The sequence below is a fragment of the Peromyscus maniculatus genome, chromosome 6, assembly GCF_049852395.1.
Source record: "Peromyscus maniculatus bairdii isolate BWxNUB_F1_BW_parent chromosome 6, HU_Pman_BW_mat_3.1, whole genome shotgun sequence".
NCBI classification, from domain to species: Eukaryota; Metazoa; Chordata; class Mammalia; order Rodentia; family Cricetidae; genus Peromyscus; species Peromyscus maniculatus.
Window position 1 is genome coordinate 38,499,204 of NC_134857.1, and position 19,088 is coordinate 38,518,291.

The window sequence follows — 19,088 nt, forward strand, 5'->3', positions numbered from 1 at the left end:
TAGTACCTTGTTTGGCCATGGGATTGCCTCTCTAAATGAATGAGGTGAGACCTCTGGTCAAATACCCAATACAAGTGCTGAGTGATACAAAAATCCTTGCCTTGCTTTGGTGTTGTTCGAATCTTAGATGGTCTTTTAATAAAAAAACCCAGAGCCAGATATTGGGGTGAGAGCTGAAAGATCAGAGAAGCAGAGCAAGCCACAGCCACCACCTATTACCTCACCAACTCCAGGAATCCTTTGACTGAAAGCCTCTGAGTCCTCAACCAAAAGGGTCTCAGCTGAACTGCCTTAGTTTCTGTTTCCTCATGCCTTATAACCCTTTCTCTGCCCTAAGGTCACTTCCTGGATTAAAGGAGTACGTGCATCCCAGTACTGGGATTAAAGGTATGTGCCACCACTGCCTGACTGTTTCCAGTGTGGCCTTGAACTCAGAGATCCAGACGGATATCTGCTTCCTGAGTGATAGGATTAAGGGTGTGTGCCACCATTGTCTAATCTAGTGGCTGGCTCTGCCCTCTGATCCTCAGGCAAGCTTTATTAAGGTACACAATGTATCACCACACTTTGGCTATTTAGAAGAAGTATTTAGTCTGTCTCCACTAGTCAAGGCATTGGCTGTGCTTCTGTAGCCATCACTATGTTCAGGAAGTTCGCTTTCAGTCCTAATTTAAGAATGAGCATCATGATTCCACACTGTATTGAATCTCTGAGAATGCTCACTCACAAGTGTGTTTTTCAGTCTGTGCATGTGGAACATCATGTAACAGTTTTGAATGTCACACCGACTCTACATTTTTGACTAGAAGTTTTCTTGTAGAATTATTTTCACAAGTTGCTGGATATGATATACAAGTCCATATATAGATGATGCACTATTTATGATGGGAGCAAGCAAAGGAGGAGAGAAGGGCATCAGGTGTCAGTCACTCAGCCAAACAGCCAGCCACAGAGTAAAAGTGAAAGAAGTAAAAAAAGGAAAATGCCCAGAGGCAAAAGGTAGACTGGATAATTTATGGTAAGAAAAGCTGACTAGAAACAAGCCAAGCTAAGGCCAAGCATTTGTAAGTAATAATAAGCTTCTGTGTATGATTTATTTGTGAGCTGGGTGGCGGGCCCCCCAAAAGAGTAAAAACAACCAACAATGGTACTGATAGGAAGTTTCATTTCTTGAAATGACTTTGATGCTGTTGTAAAGGGTAGGAGGTCTCATAAGATGAGCTGGGAAGCTTTATATTTCTTATATTTCTGAAAGGTTAGGAACATAAAAATTGGTATTTTTATTCATTAAATATTTAAATACTTTATTAACATCCCTTCTGCTCTTTAGTAAGTGAAATTCACTACTTTTCTTCCATTATGCTACAAATACAGAAGTCTAGATAATGGTGTAATTTGTTGTATTGATGTCTTCTTTATAAGAAAAAAGAAAAAAATCATAAAAGTTGCACATGCTCAAAGATACATAGATAACTTTCATAAACCCCTATCAGCACTAAGCAGTAAGTAAATTACTGGTCAGCACTCAAGTCATGAAAACATGCATGGGTAACTAATATAAACCACAGAGATAATGATCCAATTTTGATCTTGCCTACATTTGCTACTTATGATGGGGAAGATGGGGCTCTATCTGTCCTTACAGTGAGCACCAGGGCCACTTATCTTTCTGTAATCTTAACCTTTGCTTATATGGCTCTGAGTCCCTCTCCTAAAAGAAGTGCTCTGTTATGGTGGTATTTTATTTGTACTGAAATGTGATTTTAATTGTATTTAATACATAAAGTTGCCTGGGGGTCTGAGCTATTAGAGCCAAAGCAAGAGCGTGGCGGTGGTGGCGCACGCCTTTAATCCCAGCACATGGTAGGCAGAGCTCTGTGTGTTCAGGGATACAGCCAGCATTGGAGACACATGCCTTTAAGACCTGGAGGGCTGTACTTACAGGCAGTGACGAGGCAGTCACATGTTTGGGTTTACAACCAATGAGAAGGCAGAACAGAAAGACTATATCAAGACAAACACACAGGAAGTAGGTCTCTTTCGGAGAGGTAGGACCACCGCAGGAGGAAGGGTAAGGTTTTAGCTCTGAGCTCTGACCTCCTGGCTTTCTTCTTTACATTGGTTCTGTGTTTCTTATTTAATAAGATGGTTGGTTACATCTACACTCTGTAGTCACACCACTGGAGCTTTAACATGATTATTTTGCACTTAGCAATATCTTGACTAGTATATCCTTGATTGGGTTAGTTTTTCTTCAAGTTAAATCCAAATTTCTCAATTCTAAATTAGTAGGATAGAAGAAATATGTGTAAAAGTATTTCTTTCCATATGGAAACTAAACAAATAATATGTACTTTCTAAGTCTTCAGTGAGCTGTGTCTTCAATGCTGTGTAGGTAACAGGTGCTGAGACCTTCAGGGTTACCTGTGTGTATGTTATGTTATATTAACAGTTGATAAACAATAAAACCCTTTTCTTAGTCTTTCCCCAAATGGGGCAGTGTTATAAAGTAGTAATGTTGGCTTATAAATAGTGTGTAAAATTGAGGAAAATCACCTTTGTGCTTTCTGTGTACCAACACATGAACTACTAAACTTAGAATTTGATTAATATACTTCCCTGATATATGGAGGAAGTCAGAACCTTGGCCTTGAGTGAGGATGATTAAGGCAGAATTACATTTTAAAATTTTTTTCTCTCAAAAGTTAAAAATATCTAAATACAATTGTATCTGGAGAAATATTTTAAATATGGTTAAAATATAATTCAAATAAGACTGAAGATCACCGTGGTTGGAATGTTTCCTGAAGTTTATCAGCCTGAATCTTAACCCCATTGCAACAATGTTAAAAGTAGGGGCTTTAAGAGTTAATAGATCTTCAGGGCTGTGGCCTTATGAATGGATTAATGTTATTGCAAGAGTAGGTTTGTTACAAAACCAAGACCACCCCTCCCCTTGCTCTTTCTCATCCTGTCTTTCCATTTTACCCTTGGGAGCACGGAGCAAAAAGACCCTTGCCAGATGCTGGAGCCTTGATCTTGGGACTTCCCAGCACTGAGAACCACGGGACAAGAAATTTTTGGTTATAAACCAGCCAGATTCCAGTGTTTTGTTATGAAAACATAAAGCAAATTAACACAAGTAAATGTGAAATGCATTTCCCTAGTATGTGAAATTTAATCTGTATTAAATGGGACTTTCTTCAGCTTTGAATAAATACTTTGTCAACATTGTCTAAAATATTCAAGTCAAAAATAGAACTACACAGTAATTTTATAAAGCGTAAGACAGTTTTTAATCATTTACTTACAAAACTCAGCACTTAATAATTTATTACACACACACACACACACACACACACACACACACACAGAGAGAGAGAGAGAGAGAGAGAGAGAGAGAGAGAGAGAGAGAGAGAGAGAGAGAGAGAGAACAGTAAAAAAAAAGGTCTTATTAGGTCTCCAGATGAAACAATACAGAGAAAGAACTTTTGTTTTCAAGTTTCCACAGATTCATGGTTAAAAACTAAACTAAAACATCAGCTCCAAAGAAATGTTTTGCTGGTGTGAGTTTGTGTGTGTGTGTGTGTGTGTGTGTGTGTGTGTGTGTGTGAGAGAGAGAGAGAGAGAGAGAGAGAGAGAGACAGAGACAGAGACAGAGACAGAGAGACAGACAGAGACAGACAGACAGAGACAGAGACAGAGAGACAGACAGAGACAGAGACAGATTCAGTGTGAGTGACTGAATGTGTCTGCTAGAGAAACAAACTCAAACAAAACCTTGATAGTTTAAATGGTAAATGGCATGCAAACAGTGGCCACATAATTATTAATCAATTACACCTGGATCAAGTTCTACCTCTTAAGATCCTAAAGGGTTAAAGCTTATCTTTTACCTTTCATAAAATGAAAACTGGAACATTGTGAGCCCAGGTTATATCAGCAGTGAACATAAACATCCTGCATTTTTACAGTGAATTCATTAATTGTATCTGATATTCATTAATTATATCTGATATTCCTTTCAAAAGGGTGATAGAACTTTATTTAGGGAAAAGATTAATTCATTTCAAAGAATTACTCACATCCCATATTTTAAAAACGTCTTCCTTATATACTTCCCCTTCATTTCATATTTTAATAATTTAAATTCTAATTATTATTGCCAAGATATTTTAGGCAATTTTACATTCCATTAACCTTGCTTTGTTTTAATAATAAAGAGTCTTTGTTAGATTCCTTTAAATGATCCAGAGTATAATTCCAGGCTGTCCTGGGTGTGCTGTAGTTCAGCTGTGCATTCATCAGCTGGTTTTTCCTGTTAATTGTAGGTGACTCACACATGCTTTCTCAGGCTCTGATTGATGGATTGTATTAATGGATGTAGCTGTTAAGAAAGATAAACATTTATAACAATTTCCACTTGGAGGTTTTTATTTCCATTCCTACCAGGCAAATAAATGGACAGCCCAACAGTCAAGCTGAGAGTTAGGAACTATGTTCTGTGTCCAGACAAATGAGGTAACACACATAGGAAGTACTGAGTTTGTATGTAGCACACAGTGAGTGAGTAGTTACAGTAGCAGATACACAGAGGGATGTGCTTTTACTCTAAGAACTGAATAGTCATCTACATACTGGCCTTTGGAAACCAGTATTAACATTTTGAATTTGAAGCCGGGCAGTGGTGGTGCATACCTTTAATCCCAGCACTTGGGAGGCAGAGCCAGGCGGATCTCTGTGAGTTCGAGGCCAGCCTGGTCTACACAGCAAGATCCAGGACAGGCACCAAAACTATACAGAGAAACACTGTCTCAAAAAACAAAACAAAACAAAACAACCAAAAAACCAAAAGACATTTTGATTTTGCACAAGAAAATTAAAGAATGATCCAGATGGGAACCAGAGAATTCTGAGTATGTATAATATGTAACAACACAGATGGAGCCTCTCATCCTAAGTGTCTGTATATCAGCAGCTCTTATAAATGTCACACGTACTTTTTTCAACCTTTTGAGAAATAGGTGCTACCACATTTTAAATCCTTCTCTAAAATAATGTCAGGGTGTTAAATGCTTATAGTAAATGCATTTTTCCAGTGAAGAGCTGATATGTGAACTTGGCATAAATAATATGTGTGTGCCATATCTGACTAGGCACTGTGAAAATAGCCATAAGAAACACATGGCCAGTAAGCAATTCCTAGCACTAAGCCATCGTGAGTATGGCCCAAGAGGAAGGGGAGAGGTTGGGGAACAGGGGAAAAGAGTCTGCTTTACAGGCTCAGTGAAGAGAAAGGGGAATGTGCTCAAGTCTTCTTCCCACCAACCTTGGACTGTAAGAGAAAACACCAGATTATAACTACAGACCACACTTTAGACTTATCCAAACCTCCAAACCATCCCACAAGCTCTGAGGTTTCCTTAGTCATTTCTCTCCTGTCTTTTCAACACTGGCCATTTTAACAATTTACTCACTATTCTTCATCTCTTCATAAATACTTCTAATTTCTAATACATACTGGGGCACTATCCCAGGTTGCAGAGATGTGGTGGTTTATACACATCTAAGATAGCAAATACAATTTAAGTTTTAAGGAAAGAATTTTAGGGTGGAGACCTGTAAACTGGTGACAAAGATAACTGGAGATGATGCCATGCAGGTGGTTGTTCATGGGAATGTCTGTGATAGGGTTGTATCTAAGCTAACTCCAGAACACAGAAAGAGGCCAGGCAGTGGTGGTGCACACCTTTAATCCCAGCACTTGGGAGGCAGAGGCAGGTGGATCTCTGTGAGTTTGAGATCAGCCTGGTCTACAGAGCGAGTTCCAGGACAGGCTCCAAAACTACGCAGACAAACCCTGCCTTGAAAAAACAAACAAAAAATGAGGCAAACATATGGAGATGTGGGCAAAGAGATGAGTTCCATGCACTAGAAGCTTGCCTTTGAGTTCCCACTCACCTAAAACCCTTCCAGCTTGCTTTCTGAAGAGCTCAGGATCCAAGTACTTTGATAACTTCTGAACCTCTGTAACTGGGCATTTCACAGGTTCAGTGCAACCCAAATCAAAAGCACTTTTCATCAACCAATGCCCCTCCTGCACTGCTCTCCCCAGGTGAGCTGGACCTTTAGTACTTGACACCTATTTATCAAAGCCAGAAACCAGGCTGTCTTTTTTTCTCTTCTCTCTATCATCACAGTCTTCTTGATCTCATTTCCAAATGATACTTTCTAATGTGTTCATGTCTTCCATTCTCATAGCTACATCATCCTTAAAAAGATGCCTGAAGACTCACAGGGTAGGTAGTCTGGTTCCATACTGAACCCTTGAATCTGTGCATCACACTGCACACAATGCCTAATCCTCAATAATGACTTCCCAGCACCCAGAGCCCAAGTTCTCTCATGAGAGGACCCTGTGTTGTTGGAGTCTGTGGCACTAGATCCAGTAGCTGTGGGATGACTGGGAAAACCTCCTCCTCCTTACCACATGCCTCCAGGCCTTTGAGCTGTTATCATTGTTTATAAGTCTACAAGTTATTGTTTGATTTTTGTTTTGTTTTTTGAGACAGGGTTTCTCTGTGTTTCTTTGCTTCTTTTCTGGAACTTACTCTGTAGCCCAGGCTGGCCTTGAACTCTGAGAGATCTGCCTGCCTCTGCCTCCCAAGTGCTGGGATTAAAGGAATGTGCTACCACCACCCGGCTTATTGCTTGATTTTTAAGACAAAGGTTTGTGGATTCTAGACTAGCTTCACTGTGTGGCTCAGCATCACTTTGAACTTCTAATCGTCCTCTGTGCACCTCTCAAGATGTGGTATTACAAGCATGTTCCACCACACCTAGCTTATGTGCTGCTAGGATTCAAACACTAGGTTTCCAATGCTAGGCAGGAAGTGTCTATTGAGTTCCATCTCCAGTTCTGATCCCTAGTTTTCTTCTCCCCGAGTCTGGATGTCTTTTAACTGTGTCTCAGGTCAAATTTAAGATGACATTCTCTTCCCACTGGCATGGCTCCTTCAGCCTTAAATATGTTGTCAAAATAAAAGCCATTTTACAATAAAGGCCACCTTGAAGCACTGTAGCTTAACTTACAATAGCAGATATTCCCCCCATTCATGTTCTATGCTTTTAAATGATCAAAATTTTCATCCTGAAAACTATCTTTATAGTTGTCAATACTAAGATCACCTTCAACTAGGATCATAATATTCCGTCTTCTGTGTAGCAAAGCTTGTATGGAACAATGAGTTCTTGGAGAGAGTTTCTGATTTAATTATCTAAAAAAGTGATCAGTATTTTCTTTATTTTCAAGTCCTCTCAGTATAAAGCAAACCCTAAACTACTACTGGAAAAGGAAACTTCAAGAAGCTATATATCTTTGATATTAGCAATTTTTCTAGCATCATTCTTTTCTGTCAATAATTATAATCTAATTAAAGCACTAGAAGTTCAGCTCCCTTCGCTCTATCAAGTGTTATTGACAGTAAAATAATTTTTCTCATTTTTGATGCCCACCGAGTCCAGAAGAGGGCATCATTCACTGTAACTGGATTAAAAGATGGATGTGAACCATCATATGGGTGCTGGGAATTGAATCTGGGTCCTCTGGAAGATCAGCCAGCCAATCCTCTTAACCCCTAAGTCATCTCTTTCCCTACTATCAATTCTTATAATTTCCTTCATTTTTAAACACTGCAGTAAGCATAAAACTTATTTTAAGTTTCAGAGCTGTATTATGATGAAAACACTGCTTATACATATCAAAAGAAGAAATGTGCAATAAGATACTATACAAATAGAGATAGTTTCTGAGGATACAGTGCAGTGATGGAAGAAAGCAGAGCAATACTAAAAACTGAGTTTTGATGCCACATATAAACTACTTTTGAAAGATCATTATTTCTTGAAGAAAAAGTCAAGTTCTTATACTATAAGCATTACTTCCTTATTAGTCTATATAAAGCTTGTTCCAAAATAAGCAAACATCATACCAAATATTTGGTAATTATTTTCCATAGAAGGCACTATATCATACAAGAAATTCAACTTGTAATGGTTTTGTGCCTTGAATTGATAGAAACTAGAAATATCAAACTGTGACAGCTCTAGCAACCTTATACCACCCATAGAGCACTGCAAAAATCATAGTAAACAACCACACCTGACAGTGACAAATACAACAATGGTTTCAAACAAAATATCATCTATGGCATCATTAACAATGGTAACAGACACTCCTAACTAAGGCTGTTACACCTTCTGTATTGAACATTCCTTATATGTCCAGTCAGGTACCAATTGCATGATAGGATCAGAAGAAGCCACTTCATGTGAACTGATAAGGGCTCAAGCCTAAACACGGAGCTTAGCCTGAAAACAGATGGGGTGGCAGATGGGACTGCAGACTGGATTCACTTGATCTGTCTAACACAACTTTACTACTCAGTAAGATGTGGCTCAAATCTCACAAAACATCATGAATCTAATATTATTTCATATATACTTTGTATCCAAAACCTAAATACTTAACACTTAAAATTTGTTAATTTAAAATTTAAGTACCTACATGTTAAATTATTTAATTCAAAGCTATTTTCTTACAATTTATAGAACAGATGGTATGAAAGAGCAGTTGTCCAGTGGAATCAAAAGCACACTGTGTAGTTTCCCAGAAAGTGTAAAATTAATTACCTTCCTTCATTGATGAGTTCAATAAATGCAAGGCCTGCATTCTTCTGGATAGAATTCTGCCATTCCTAAAGGGATAAACCAAAGCTAATATAAGAAAAATGAACATGCAAATGAAATAATAACTCGCTAGTAACCTCTGTTAGTAACTTCCACAATATTTTGTTTTCAAATGTCTTTGCAAGGTTTTATAACAAGTGTCATTTCAGAAGAAAGAAATTTTAATGACCCTGATTCACACAGTTTAAAAGGTGGCTTTTGGTGCCCAGAAATCTGAAGTTTGCTGGAAAGTAACACAGCAGGTAAAGTGGCCGTTCAGCACCAAGCTTCCTTCCAGGAAAGAACAAATGACCAAAACAGGCCTGAAGCTATGCACAAGGAAGAGATATTTTATACTATTGAAAATTTTAGTCATTAATACAGAGTTTTCATTATAACTGGAAGCAAAATGCCTTTATGCATATATATATTTACGTACATATACCTTTATGTATCTGTGCATTTCTGCATCTGAATGCTTATGCATCTGTGCATTTATATATCTATACCTCCATGCACATATACCTTTATGCATCTGTGCCTTTATACATCCATATGTTTATGCACATATACCTTTATATATCTGTGCATTTCTGCATCTGTATACTTATGTATCTGTGCATATATCTATACCTCCAGACACATATACCCTGATAAACCTGTGCCTTTATGCACCTATGCCTTAATGTATCTATACATTTATGTATCTATGCATATGTGCATATGCCTTTATGCACCTGTGCTTTTATGCACTTATGCCTTTAAGCACATATACCTGGATGCATCTCTACCTTTATGCATCTGTGCCTTAATGAATCTATACTTTATACATCTATACATTTATGTATCCATGTCTTTATGCACATGTACCTTTATGCATCCATGCCTTTACACTTTGTAGCTGTATACATCTTTGCCTTTATGCACCTATGTCTTTATGTATCTATACCTTTATGTTGCTATACATTTAGGAAATCTATACATTTATGCATTTGTACCTTTACACAATCCATATCTCTAGATTGCTTTGGAAATAAATTGCTCTAGTCAGATTCACATTCAAAAAGACTGAAACAAATCAGTATACAAGTAAACTCAGTACACGTCTTTTCTGAATGACATAGTTATAATTAATAGTGTTATTAATTATTAATTAATAACCATGTAGCATTGGAACAAAACTTTATTTAGTTCATTATATAGAAGACCATGCTTTTGTTTATATTTAGAAAGCTAGCTACCTAGTGGTATTCAATTGCCCTAAGCATGAATCCAGATTCACAAAAAAGTCTTCTTGTTAACCTCAACCTTTTTCTTCACTATAGATCACATTCCCATTTAGAGCTTTGAATTTGTGCTGAGAATAAAGTACTGAAGCAAACTGATAGATGATTGTTTCAAGGAAAACCATGAGTCTACACTTTATGCACAAAGAGAATCAGTAACTGGGAAAAGACTTGGGGACAGCACAAAGCCACTGTGCTGCAGCCGTGAAGCACCTCGACAAGGCTGCTCCATTTCTCAGAACTCCTTTCAATTCCATCTTTATTGAAAATCACAGGGGCCTTCTTTTCTTACATTTTAAATAGGTGTCCTACTACCATCCTTTTAGACATTGTTCTTAAATACTATGCTTATTGCAAATCAAGATTCCACAAAAGATAATAGCTTTTCAGGACTATTTGACATTTACTGTGATAACAATTCACTCCACTATGAAGAAGAGTCAGTCATAGGGACAACTTCTTAAACCTATGTCTCTGTTGACATGCTCTTCAATCACAGAACTCACAGACATTTTATAGAACACATCCAAATACTCCAATGCACAAGATGAGTAAAGTAAATGTTTTCAAAACTATTATGTGAAATATATGTTTTCTAAGGCTTTATCTTGCCCCAGGAGAACCCTGCACAACAAACTCATTGTGAGTAGAGGAGCAACTGACATGACTGCATCCTGCTGGGTACATGAACACCCCACATCACATCTTTATCTTAGTGGGAAACATTTCATTTCAAGTTGAAATGCTTGCAGAGGACAATCAAGTCTTTAAAACAGCTTTGTCACCATTTTTTACTGTTCTTTGTAGATACATAAATTTTCCTTAAGATGAGGGACTTTCTCAGGGAATTGGATCTTGTGTGAAGACCCTTTGAAATGGAACACTCTGAAGACAAATAAGTTCCAGAAGGGTGATGATGAAATCCCTATGTTCTCTTATGTCAGTAGGATGGCCGGTAGACAGCTCAGACCCAGAACATTATTCTTTCCTTCAGTTTCTCCTCATCTATGTCAGCTCAATGCACATTACTCATTCTTTCTTCTTTGTATAAAATTAAACATGCCTACTTAATATCCTTAGGTATTTAATCCATCTTAAACATTTTGAAAACATGGTAAATATTAGAAGGGAAAACAAGAGGGTAAGAATAGATTTAAAGTCTTCTGGAAACTGAAAATTGATTTTTTATTTCCTGTATCCTTAAGGTCTATTTAACATTAACTATCACCCAAAGTGGTGGTTTCCTTAAAATCTTCAAAGTAAATGCTCATTGTAACTGATAAGATGATGACATGTTGAAAACCCCAAGCAATAAGCTAGTAAAGCTAATAAGAATAAGAACTGGAGTGAAGAATACTGTGTAAAATAAAAAAGAGGTGATCCACACATTTTCTATTAATGGGCAAGTGTTCTTCCATGGTTCTTGCCTTCAACTTCCTGCCTTGAGTTCTTGTCCTGACTTCCCTCATGATGGACTGTGACCTGGGAGTGTAAGCTGAAATAAATCCTTTTCACCTCCACCTGCTTCTGGTCATTGTGGTGATATTTTATTTGTGCTCTAACAAATAAAGCTTGCCTGCAAATCAGAAGGAGGAGCTAGCCACTAGTTAGCCATCTGGAGGTCTAGAGGTCTGTACTTATAGACAGGAAGTGATAGAGCTGGGCCGAGAGAGGAAGTGATATGGCGGGGTGGAGAGAGGAGCTCGCTCTCTTTTGGTGGAGAATTTCGTAGGGGTAAGAACTAGTGCTGGTAAGAACTAATGGCTTGCTTCTGCCTCGCCTATCTTTCAGCTTTTACCTCAATATCTGGCTCTGGGTCTTTTTTTTTTTTTTTTATTAATAAGACCTTTTAAGATTTGTGTTACAGGTCATGGTGTTTATCATAGCAAAAAAAGAAAGAAGGAAGGAAGGAAGGAAGGAAGGAAGGAAGGAAGGAAGGAAGGAAGGAAGGAAGGAAGGAAGGAAGGAAGGAAGGAAGGAAGCCATATAGGACAGAAAGATAAGCTAATGTGTATCTGAGTATATGTATAAAACATATTAAGTATTTTTTCTTTTTTGCCTTTTCATGGCTTACTTTCATGAACATTGTACTAAAAGCTTATAGGAAAAATAATGTAAGAAACAACAAAAAATCAATGATTAATTGATAAATTTAGAGAAATTGCTAATATAAAGGATAATCATGTAAAAACAAGTAGGCAACATAAGGATACCAATATTCAAGGTTGTGTAAGTCCCTCATATAAAATGGTATAATATTTGTATAAAAGATAAGTACATCCCCTGGTAAAATATAAATAATCATTAGATTTGTAGTTCTTAGTATAAAAATGCTTAGTGATATAAATGCTATATAGATAGCTGTCCTACTGTATTTCTTAAAGAATGACAACACAAAGTTTGAACATGTTCAACATAGGTACACATACTTATTAAAGGAAAAAATCCATCAAGAGGATATTACAGTTCTAGACATAACCACAAAACAAAAGGACATCCAATTTCATAAAAGAAACACTATCTAAAAGTCACACATCAACCCTAACAGATAATAGGTAATTTCAATACCCCGGTCTCACCAAAAGACAGGGCATCCAGATAAAAATTAAATAAAATCTGAAGTTAATAAATATCATACATCAAATTGATCTAACAGATATCTATAGAACATTCCACCCAAGCATTAAAGAATGTTTTTTCTGTTTTGTTTTATTTTGATTTATTTTTCTCAGAAGCCTATTGAACTGTCTACAAAAGCTCACTATGGATTAAAGCTGGATGTCCACAACAGAAACAGAAGAAAACACACAAAACTGACTCTGAGCAACAAACATACTATCACGTGAAAACTGGGTCAAGCAGAAATCAAAAAGGATAAAACCTTTTAAAAACTGAATGAATGAAAATGAAAACATAACACATCAAAATCTATGGACACAATTAGAGCAATTCTAAAATAAAATATGTAACATTTAAAAAAATTAGTGTTTGTCACGTTCAAATATACAGTTAAGATTTATTTACAGATGTGGTTCTGAATTCTTTCAAGTCTTGAAATTAAAGTTTGATACAACAAGAACTTCTAAAACAAAGTTCAAAAGTTGAACATGTAAAGTATAACTTTTAATTTCTGATTTAGCATGAGAATATGAAGGCCTTTTACATGACACAAGAAGTTACATGAGACAGGGGACAGAAATTCCTGAGCTGGGATAGACCTTTCTCTTCAGAGAATGGCCTCCTTTTCCTTTCCTTGACCATCTCAATGAAGCTTCCTTTTTTTTTTTTAAGGATGAGCATCCACATCTTTTTAGGTAAGCCAATTCATGTGAACATGAAGGCAGGGAGCTTACAGAAGGTATCAAGCAAAAAGATGGATTTGTTAAAAGATTAAGAAAAAAATGACTAAAATTGTGAAAACTTCATGTGAAAGACACGCAGAAAAATGTGAAATACTCTATATAACACAGTAAATTCTGTATGATTTATTTTATAAAAATTGTTATTATAATTATTATTATTATTATTATTATTATTATTATTAATGTGTGTGTGATATTGAAGGAGGGGGCATTAGTATGCTTGTGCCATGGAGTGCATGTGGCAGTTGTTAGGTCTCAAACCCGTACAAATGACTAACTTTGGTGCCTATTAACATATCAAAGCACATGCTGGGTGCCAGGTTCTCCCACCATCCCTCAGTCCATACCTGTTCCAGGGTCCTCCTGACTGGCATACCCTACCCCTACCCTGAACTCTCCAGCCCAGGGGCTGGGCTGCCCTCCCTGCAGCTGGTCTTCCCTATATAATCCAGCCATTTTGACTATGCCGGGCCTTTCTGGCCTTTTGGACCTCTTGTCCTCTTGGCTGCTGCTCCTGGTTGTCCCCTCTCTTCTCACATGGCCTGTTTCACTTGGCAGGCATTTTCACTTTGGACCCTTCCTGATGCCTCTGGCTATGTTCTCACTCATATTTACTGTGCTCTCCCTTTTATCTACAATCAATTTTCTCCTCCACCATACCTAGGAGTAGTCAGGTCCTCCCTTTTTATTTCCTTTTCTCATTTAGAAGTGAGATGACAGTTTCAGGGATTTGGTTTTCTCATTTTCTTATGGTGATTTAACTCTGGTTGTCTGGCTTGCAGATTAACCTGTGGAACTATCTCACTAATCCTAGTTATTTCATTTTTGATGTACAATAAACAAGGTTGGCCCCAGGTCTGAGGACAGACATAAGAGGACAAACAGACCTTCATACATGTTTGGACTGTCTCCAAGAGATGTGTCTCCTTCTCTGATAATGTAGCAGGGAAAGCCTACCAGCTTCAGGGTCCATTTCCGTAGAGCCTTCCATGAACATTCGGTCTTCAAAGTCACACATGCATGTTGCTTGATTATATCAATTAAAAATCTCAGAACATGTGTTGTTGGGTTTTTGTTTTGTTTTGTTTTGTTTTGAATTTCTGCCTCATTGCTTTCAAATTCAGATGTGTAATTTGCAATACCATAGATAATATGCCTAGCCTCCTATTGGGATGGAAGCATGTCACTAAGGTTTTAGTAACCAACAAAATACTAACAAAAGGTGGTCACAGAGTGCCTAAGCACTGACTCACATGTGATAGAATTTCATTCACATTCAGGATTTAATGATATTTCCCAAGGCCTGGAGAAAAACACAGATCCATCTCTGCTTTTCTCATGTTTATCATCTTATTACACAACGCCAAGTCCTTACAGTATGGAGTACTCAGTACAGTACTGAGTACACATGAATGAAGACATTTATCAGGCCTCTGCGTTAGCCTCAGCCTTGCCTTAGAATCTCATCTTGGCTTTATTACATCTAGAAGAAATCATTTTCTTTTGTACCATCTGACTAAACTGTACCAAACTGGAGAAAAAGTTTTTAAAAATTAAATGTTCAAAGGCCAAATCACTTGAAAGAAGGATTTTCCTCAGTTGTGGCTCCTTTGTGAGCACTGTTTTTAAAGTCCTGGGTCACACCCTGACCACACCAGTGAAGTCACCAAATCCTTTCAGTCAAGTATATGAAGTATTTAGAAAAGAACAAAGTCATACAAACCACAAAATAATTCATGCTGAGCATGTCATACATAGATCCTAAGAGTCTTTTTATTTTAACTTATGTATTTTAAAGTTTTTTAATGAGAACAGGAATGATTTATTAAGCAGGCATTTGCTTAATCAGTGCTTTAAGTCAGAAAGCACTTAAATACTGAGAATATGATTTTTTTTTACATGAGGTCCCTCAATTTATCTCTTGACACATAAGGCAAAGAGAAATGAAAGTGGCATCTGCTAAGCTTTACTGATGGAAGCTTAAAGAGATCCTGTGGGTAACAACACTCAATTTTTTTTCTTAGAGCTCTTCTCATGGAGACTTCCTAAAAAAGAAAATCTGGTAATAATTAGAAACTATTACAGTACCTAAAAAAGTTTACTCGAGAAACTCAGTCTGCTATTCATCTAAGAATGTCGTCCAGCAAGGGTAACTTCAGAGGGAAGTTAGTGTTAGGAGAGGCTGGCAGCAACTCAGCCACAGCACTGCAGAGATACACAGTCTGATGCCACGGTACCTACAACAACCGTGGAACCTGTGTGGGACACTGGCCAGGGCCTCCTTGTCAAGTAAAACACAGACTAACCACTTGATACAGTTCCTTACACTTCGAAAGGAGAAGAAACATCTTATTAGGAAGATGATGGTAACTGTTTTCACAAACCATAAATGAAGAGTAAATAATTAATTCTTAAAATTGAAGATGTACATTGAAGAAAGTATCCAAATACAGCAAAAATTGTTCTGTTTTTGGAACAATAAGCAAATTACAATGGAGAATGGTAATATCGTCTTGAAACTTAAAATATGTTTTTGAAGAAATGCAAAATCCCACTAGGGGTAAAATGGATACCATGCCCCTTGGAGTTTAGAGGGTGCCATATGAACCGAATTATGCTTGACAAGTACCTTCAGACATTTGTAATGCGATCTCATGTGAATTTAGACCACATTTTGGACACAAACTGTTGGCAAGAGTAATTTTTTAGGCCCTCAGAAAAGAAGGAAAGAAAATCAAATATTCCTAATAACATGTAGTATTTAACAAACAATTTCCAACATGAAAATGAAGAGTGTAAAAGTAAAAGCATCTAATGAGCTCTAGCAAAGAGAGCAGCCAAAGGAAAGTTCACTTCCTTTTCTGTTTAATCCCCATTGCTTATTCTGACATAATTTGAGTTTCCAATGGCTTGTCTAAATTTGAGGATAAATAAATTTTATGCTAACAAATTACAAAATGATATTTGCATTGAAAACTTATTTTGGCAGGGATTAAATCACAGCATGGATAATATTTTAAGGTGTTTCTCACTGGAGTGGGGAGCATATAATGTATCCAGACAGTAAGGACTCATTGAACTTTGAACTATTTTTGTTAGTCTCGCTCACTGCTGCTGCTCATCCTGTGGTGACTGACAGTAAAACAAAGCAAAAAGAGCTCTGAGGTCTGAGGTTTTAAAGATTCATCATGATTGCCTGCCTTGGCAGGAAGACAGCCCGCAGACTGGTGCTAATGCTATAGGGATCAGCTCCAATGGAAGAAATGCATTAAGATCTGCAGAAAAGATCATGCTTTTCGGAGAGCTAGGCCACGCTATCTCTACAGCACTATTAACTTTCCTCATCAGAGGTCTGTCACTGCTGTGGTCATCCTCCTAATTGGTAAAAATCACGAATTGTAGTGTTAGAGTAAAATGTCATATTATTTTAAGAACCTTTTGAAATGTGTCTATCTTCTTCAGTACCCTCAAAACCAAAGTTTGAAAACATCTATGGACCAGCTAATGATCTGCAATGATGGATTGATAAGCTTATTCCACACTGAAATAGTTAACCTACACAACTGCATTTGGTGGAATGAAAACCACTCATTTGCTTTCTTAAAAAATTTGCTTTGTAGAAAGTAACATTACAGATTAACTGAAAACAACAAAACAACCCGAGTTATTTTTAATGTGCAGACCTCTCAGGTTACTTATGTGAGGGCTATTTAACCAGTAAAGCACTTGAAAGATTTAAATTTGTCAGTGTTTGAACACTGAATTCTTTTAGAACTTCAATTTGGAAATCAATCTAAGAGGCCGTTTGTCATGCTGTGCTGCTGACACACTGAAGAAAGTGCACCACAGAGAGAGCTTACATTTCCCACTCTTCCTTCCAATCAATATCTGGGGCAAAGTTTCCTCTCTAGGGCCCCTAATGGCAGGAATTCCTGGAGCCAGCAAATGGGTGATGTGAAACCTATGATTAGATGATGAGGCCATTAAAGACACCAGATCCTAATGCAACATTCCTCTTTATTTCTCTCAACTGCAGTGATAGTCAGGGCTAAGAAAGAAGGCATTCTAAACTATGCCTTGCCACAAAAGCTGCTAAATATTTGGATTCTTATCAACCTAAAATGTCCACGGAGCTTCCATTTCCCCTGAACTCAGGACCTCAGCATTGGGTACAATTTTCACACGCTCTGCAGATGAGCTCCTTCCAGGGCTGCTGCTCTCTATGGTTTCCTCTCAACTGTATTCCTGGCTTCCCACGAACACACTCCTGAAGAAAGTAAATGTGAACCTGGAATCTGTAGGTAAGCTTTTACTGTTTGCTCCGGGATATATAAAGACCACTGAAGTCACATGTGGCTTATCTGGCTTGGCGATGGCATTAGGCGGACCTCAGGTCGGTTATGGTCAGGTGTGCTCACCCTTCTACTTAGGAGGCCACTGTTAAGGCAGTAGGTAAGCTTTTGTTTTTTGCTCTGTAACATTTAAAGACCAATGAAGTCACACTTGGCTTATCTGGCTTGGCGGTGGCGTTAGGTGGACCTCAGGTCGGTTATGGTCAGATATGCTCACCTTTCTACTGAGGAGACCACGGATAAATACAACAGCTACTTATTACAAACATGTATCTACTCCCTTTTCATTCTAATATGGAATATTTCACATTCATATGGTAACAGGGAGAATTGAAGTGCCAGTGAAAGGAAAGACCAATGCATTTCTATTTAAGTTATCCAACTAATACATGGTTCTTCGCAAGCTTTGGATAGATCAAGTTTTTTGTTTGTTTTTGTATAGTTTATAAAAAGAAACAATATCCAACCATTTACCATTAAATCTTGTTACTAAAGATAGTCACCACTCAGTAGACTTTCAGATTTATTAATACATACCGACTCAACATAAAATTAGAAAAGCAGCCTGCCAAAGATGGCTCACCAATGGCTGGACTGTACATGTTTAGTACTGACACAAAAAGGCACTGGAGTTTCTATCACTTCTAATCGGACAGAGAAGAAAACAGCAGTGACTACTAGTTAGGTTTTGAAATTGTAATGTGGGCTGCAGTATTTTTAAAAGATGGTGCAGACAATAGCAAAAGACCTGAAGGGCATAGAACAGAGCCAGGCACAGACAGAACAGGACAGGAGGTCAGGAAGGAGAGCAGAGAGGAGAGTGTAAAGCAGCGCTTACACGGATGGTCACTAGGCTCTATGTGCCGCAAGGCCAACTACCTTCTGCATTCTCCACAGCGAGAGATAAAATGTAAATGATAATTAATATTATACATGCATAAAAAATTCTCATGCAGGTTAACTTGACCAAGCGACTGAAACTCTTACCTGAGAGCAAAGCAGCATGACAAGCTCCACCACGGACGTGCTGGACTTCATACACACAAGGCCTGCATAGGGGAAGGTCAGCAAAGGTCAAATCATACCACATGCACAGAATTACCTGATTGTAATTATAAAACATTTCTTTGAAACAAGACTTCAGAAATTAAGTGAATGGAAATAGTCATTCATATACTCTTTCACATTAATTTAAAATATTCAAATGTTTCAAGTGATATGAAAGTTGCTAAAATATTGATTTCATGTTTCAGTTCTTATTAGGTCATGGTGTTTTAAAATGTTTATATAAAGTAAGGGATGACTACTGAAATTGAGCTAGTTAGAGTTGCTTTAATCCAAAGGCATTGCTGTATGTTTCC

General features: G+C 37.6%; 1 protein-coding gene across 9 annotated transcripts in view; it reads right to left on the minus strand.

Moving 5' to 3' along the window:
- Nbea (neurobeachin) overlaps positions 1-19,088 on the minus strand; it is a 545,747-nt gene that overhangs the window by 262,160 nt on the left and 264,499 nt on the right. For all 9 annotated transcript variants that reach the window (XM_076574103.1, XM_076574106.1, XM_076574104.1 and 6 more), the window contains 2 exons: positions 18,715-18,776; positions 8,692-8,756 (listed from right to left, as the gene is read on the minus strand). In XM_076574103.1, coding sequence (XP_076430218.1) covers positions 8,692-8,756; positions 18,715-18,776 — 127 coding nt within the window. The remainder of the gene's footprint in view (positions 1-8,691; positions 8,757-18,714; positions 18,777-19,088) is intronic.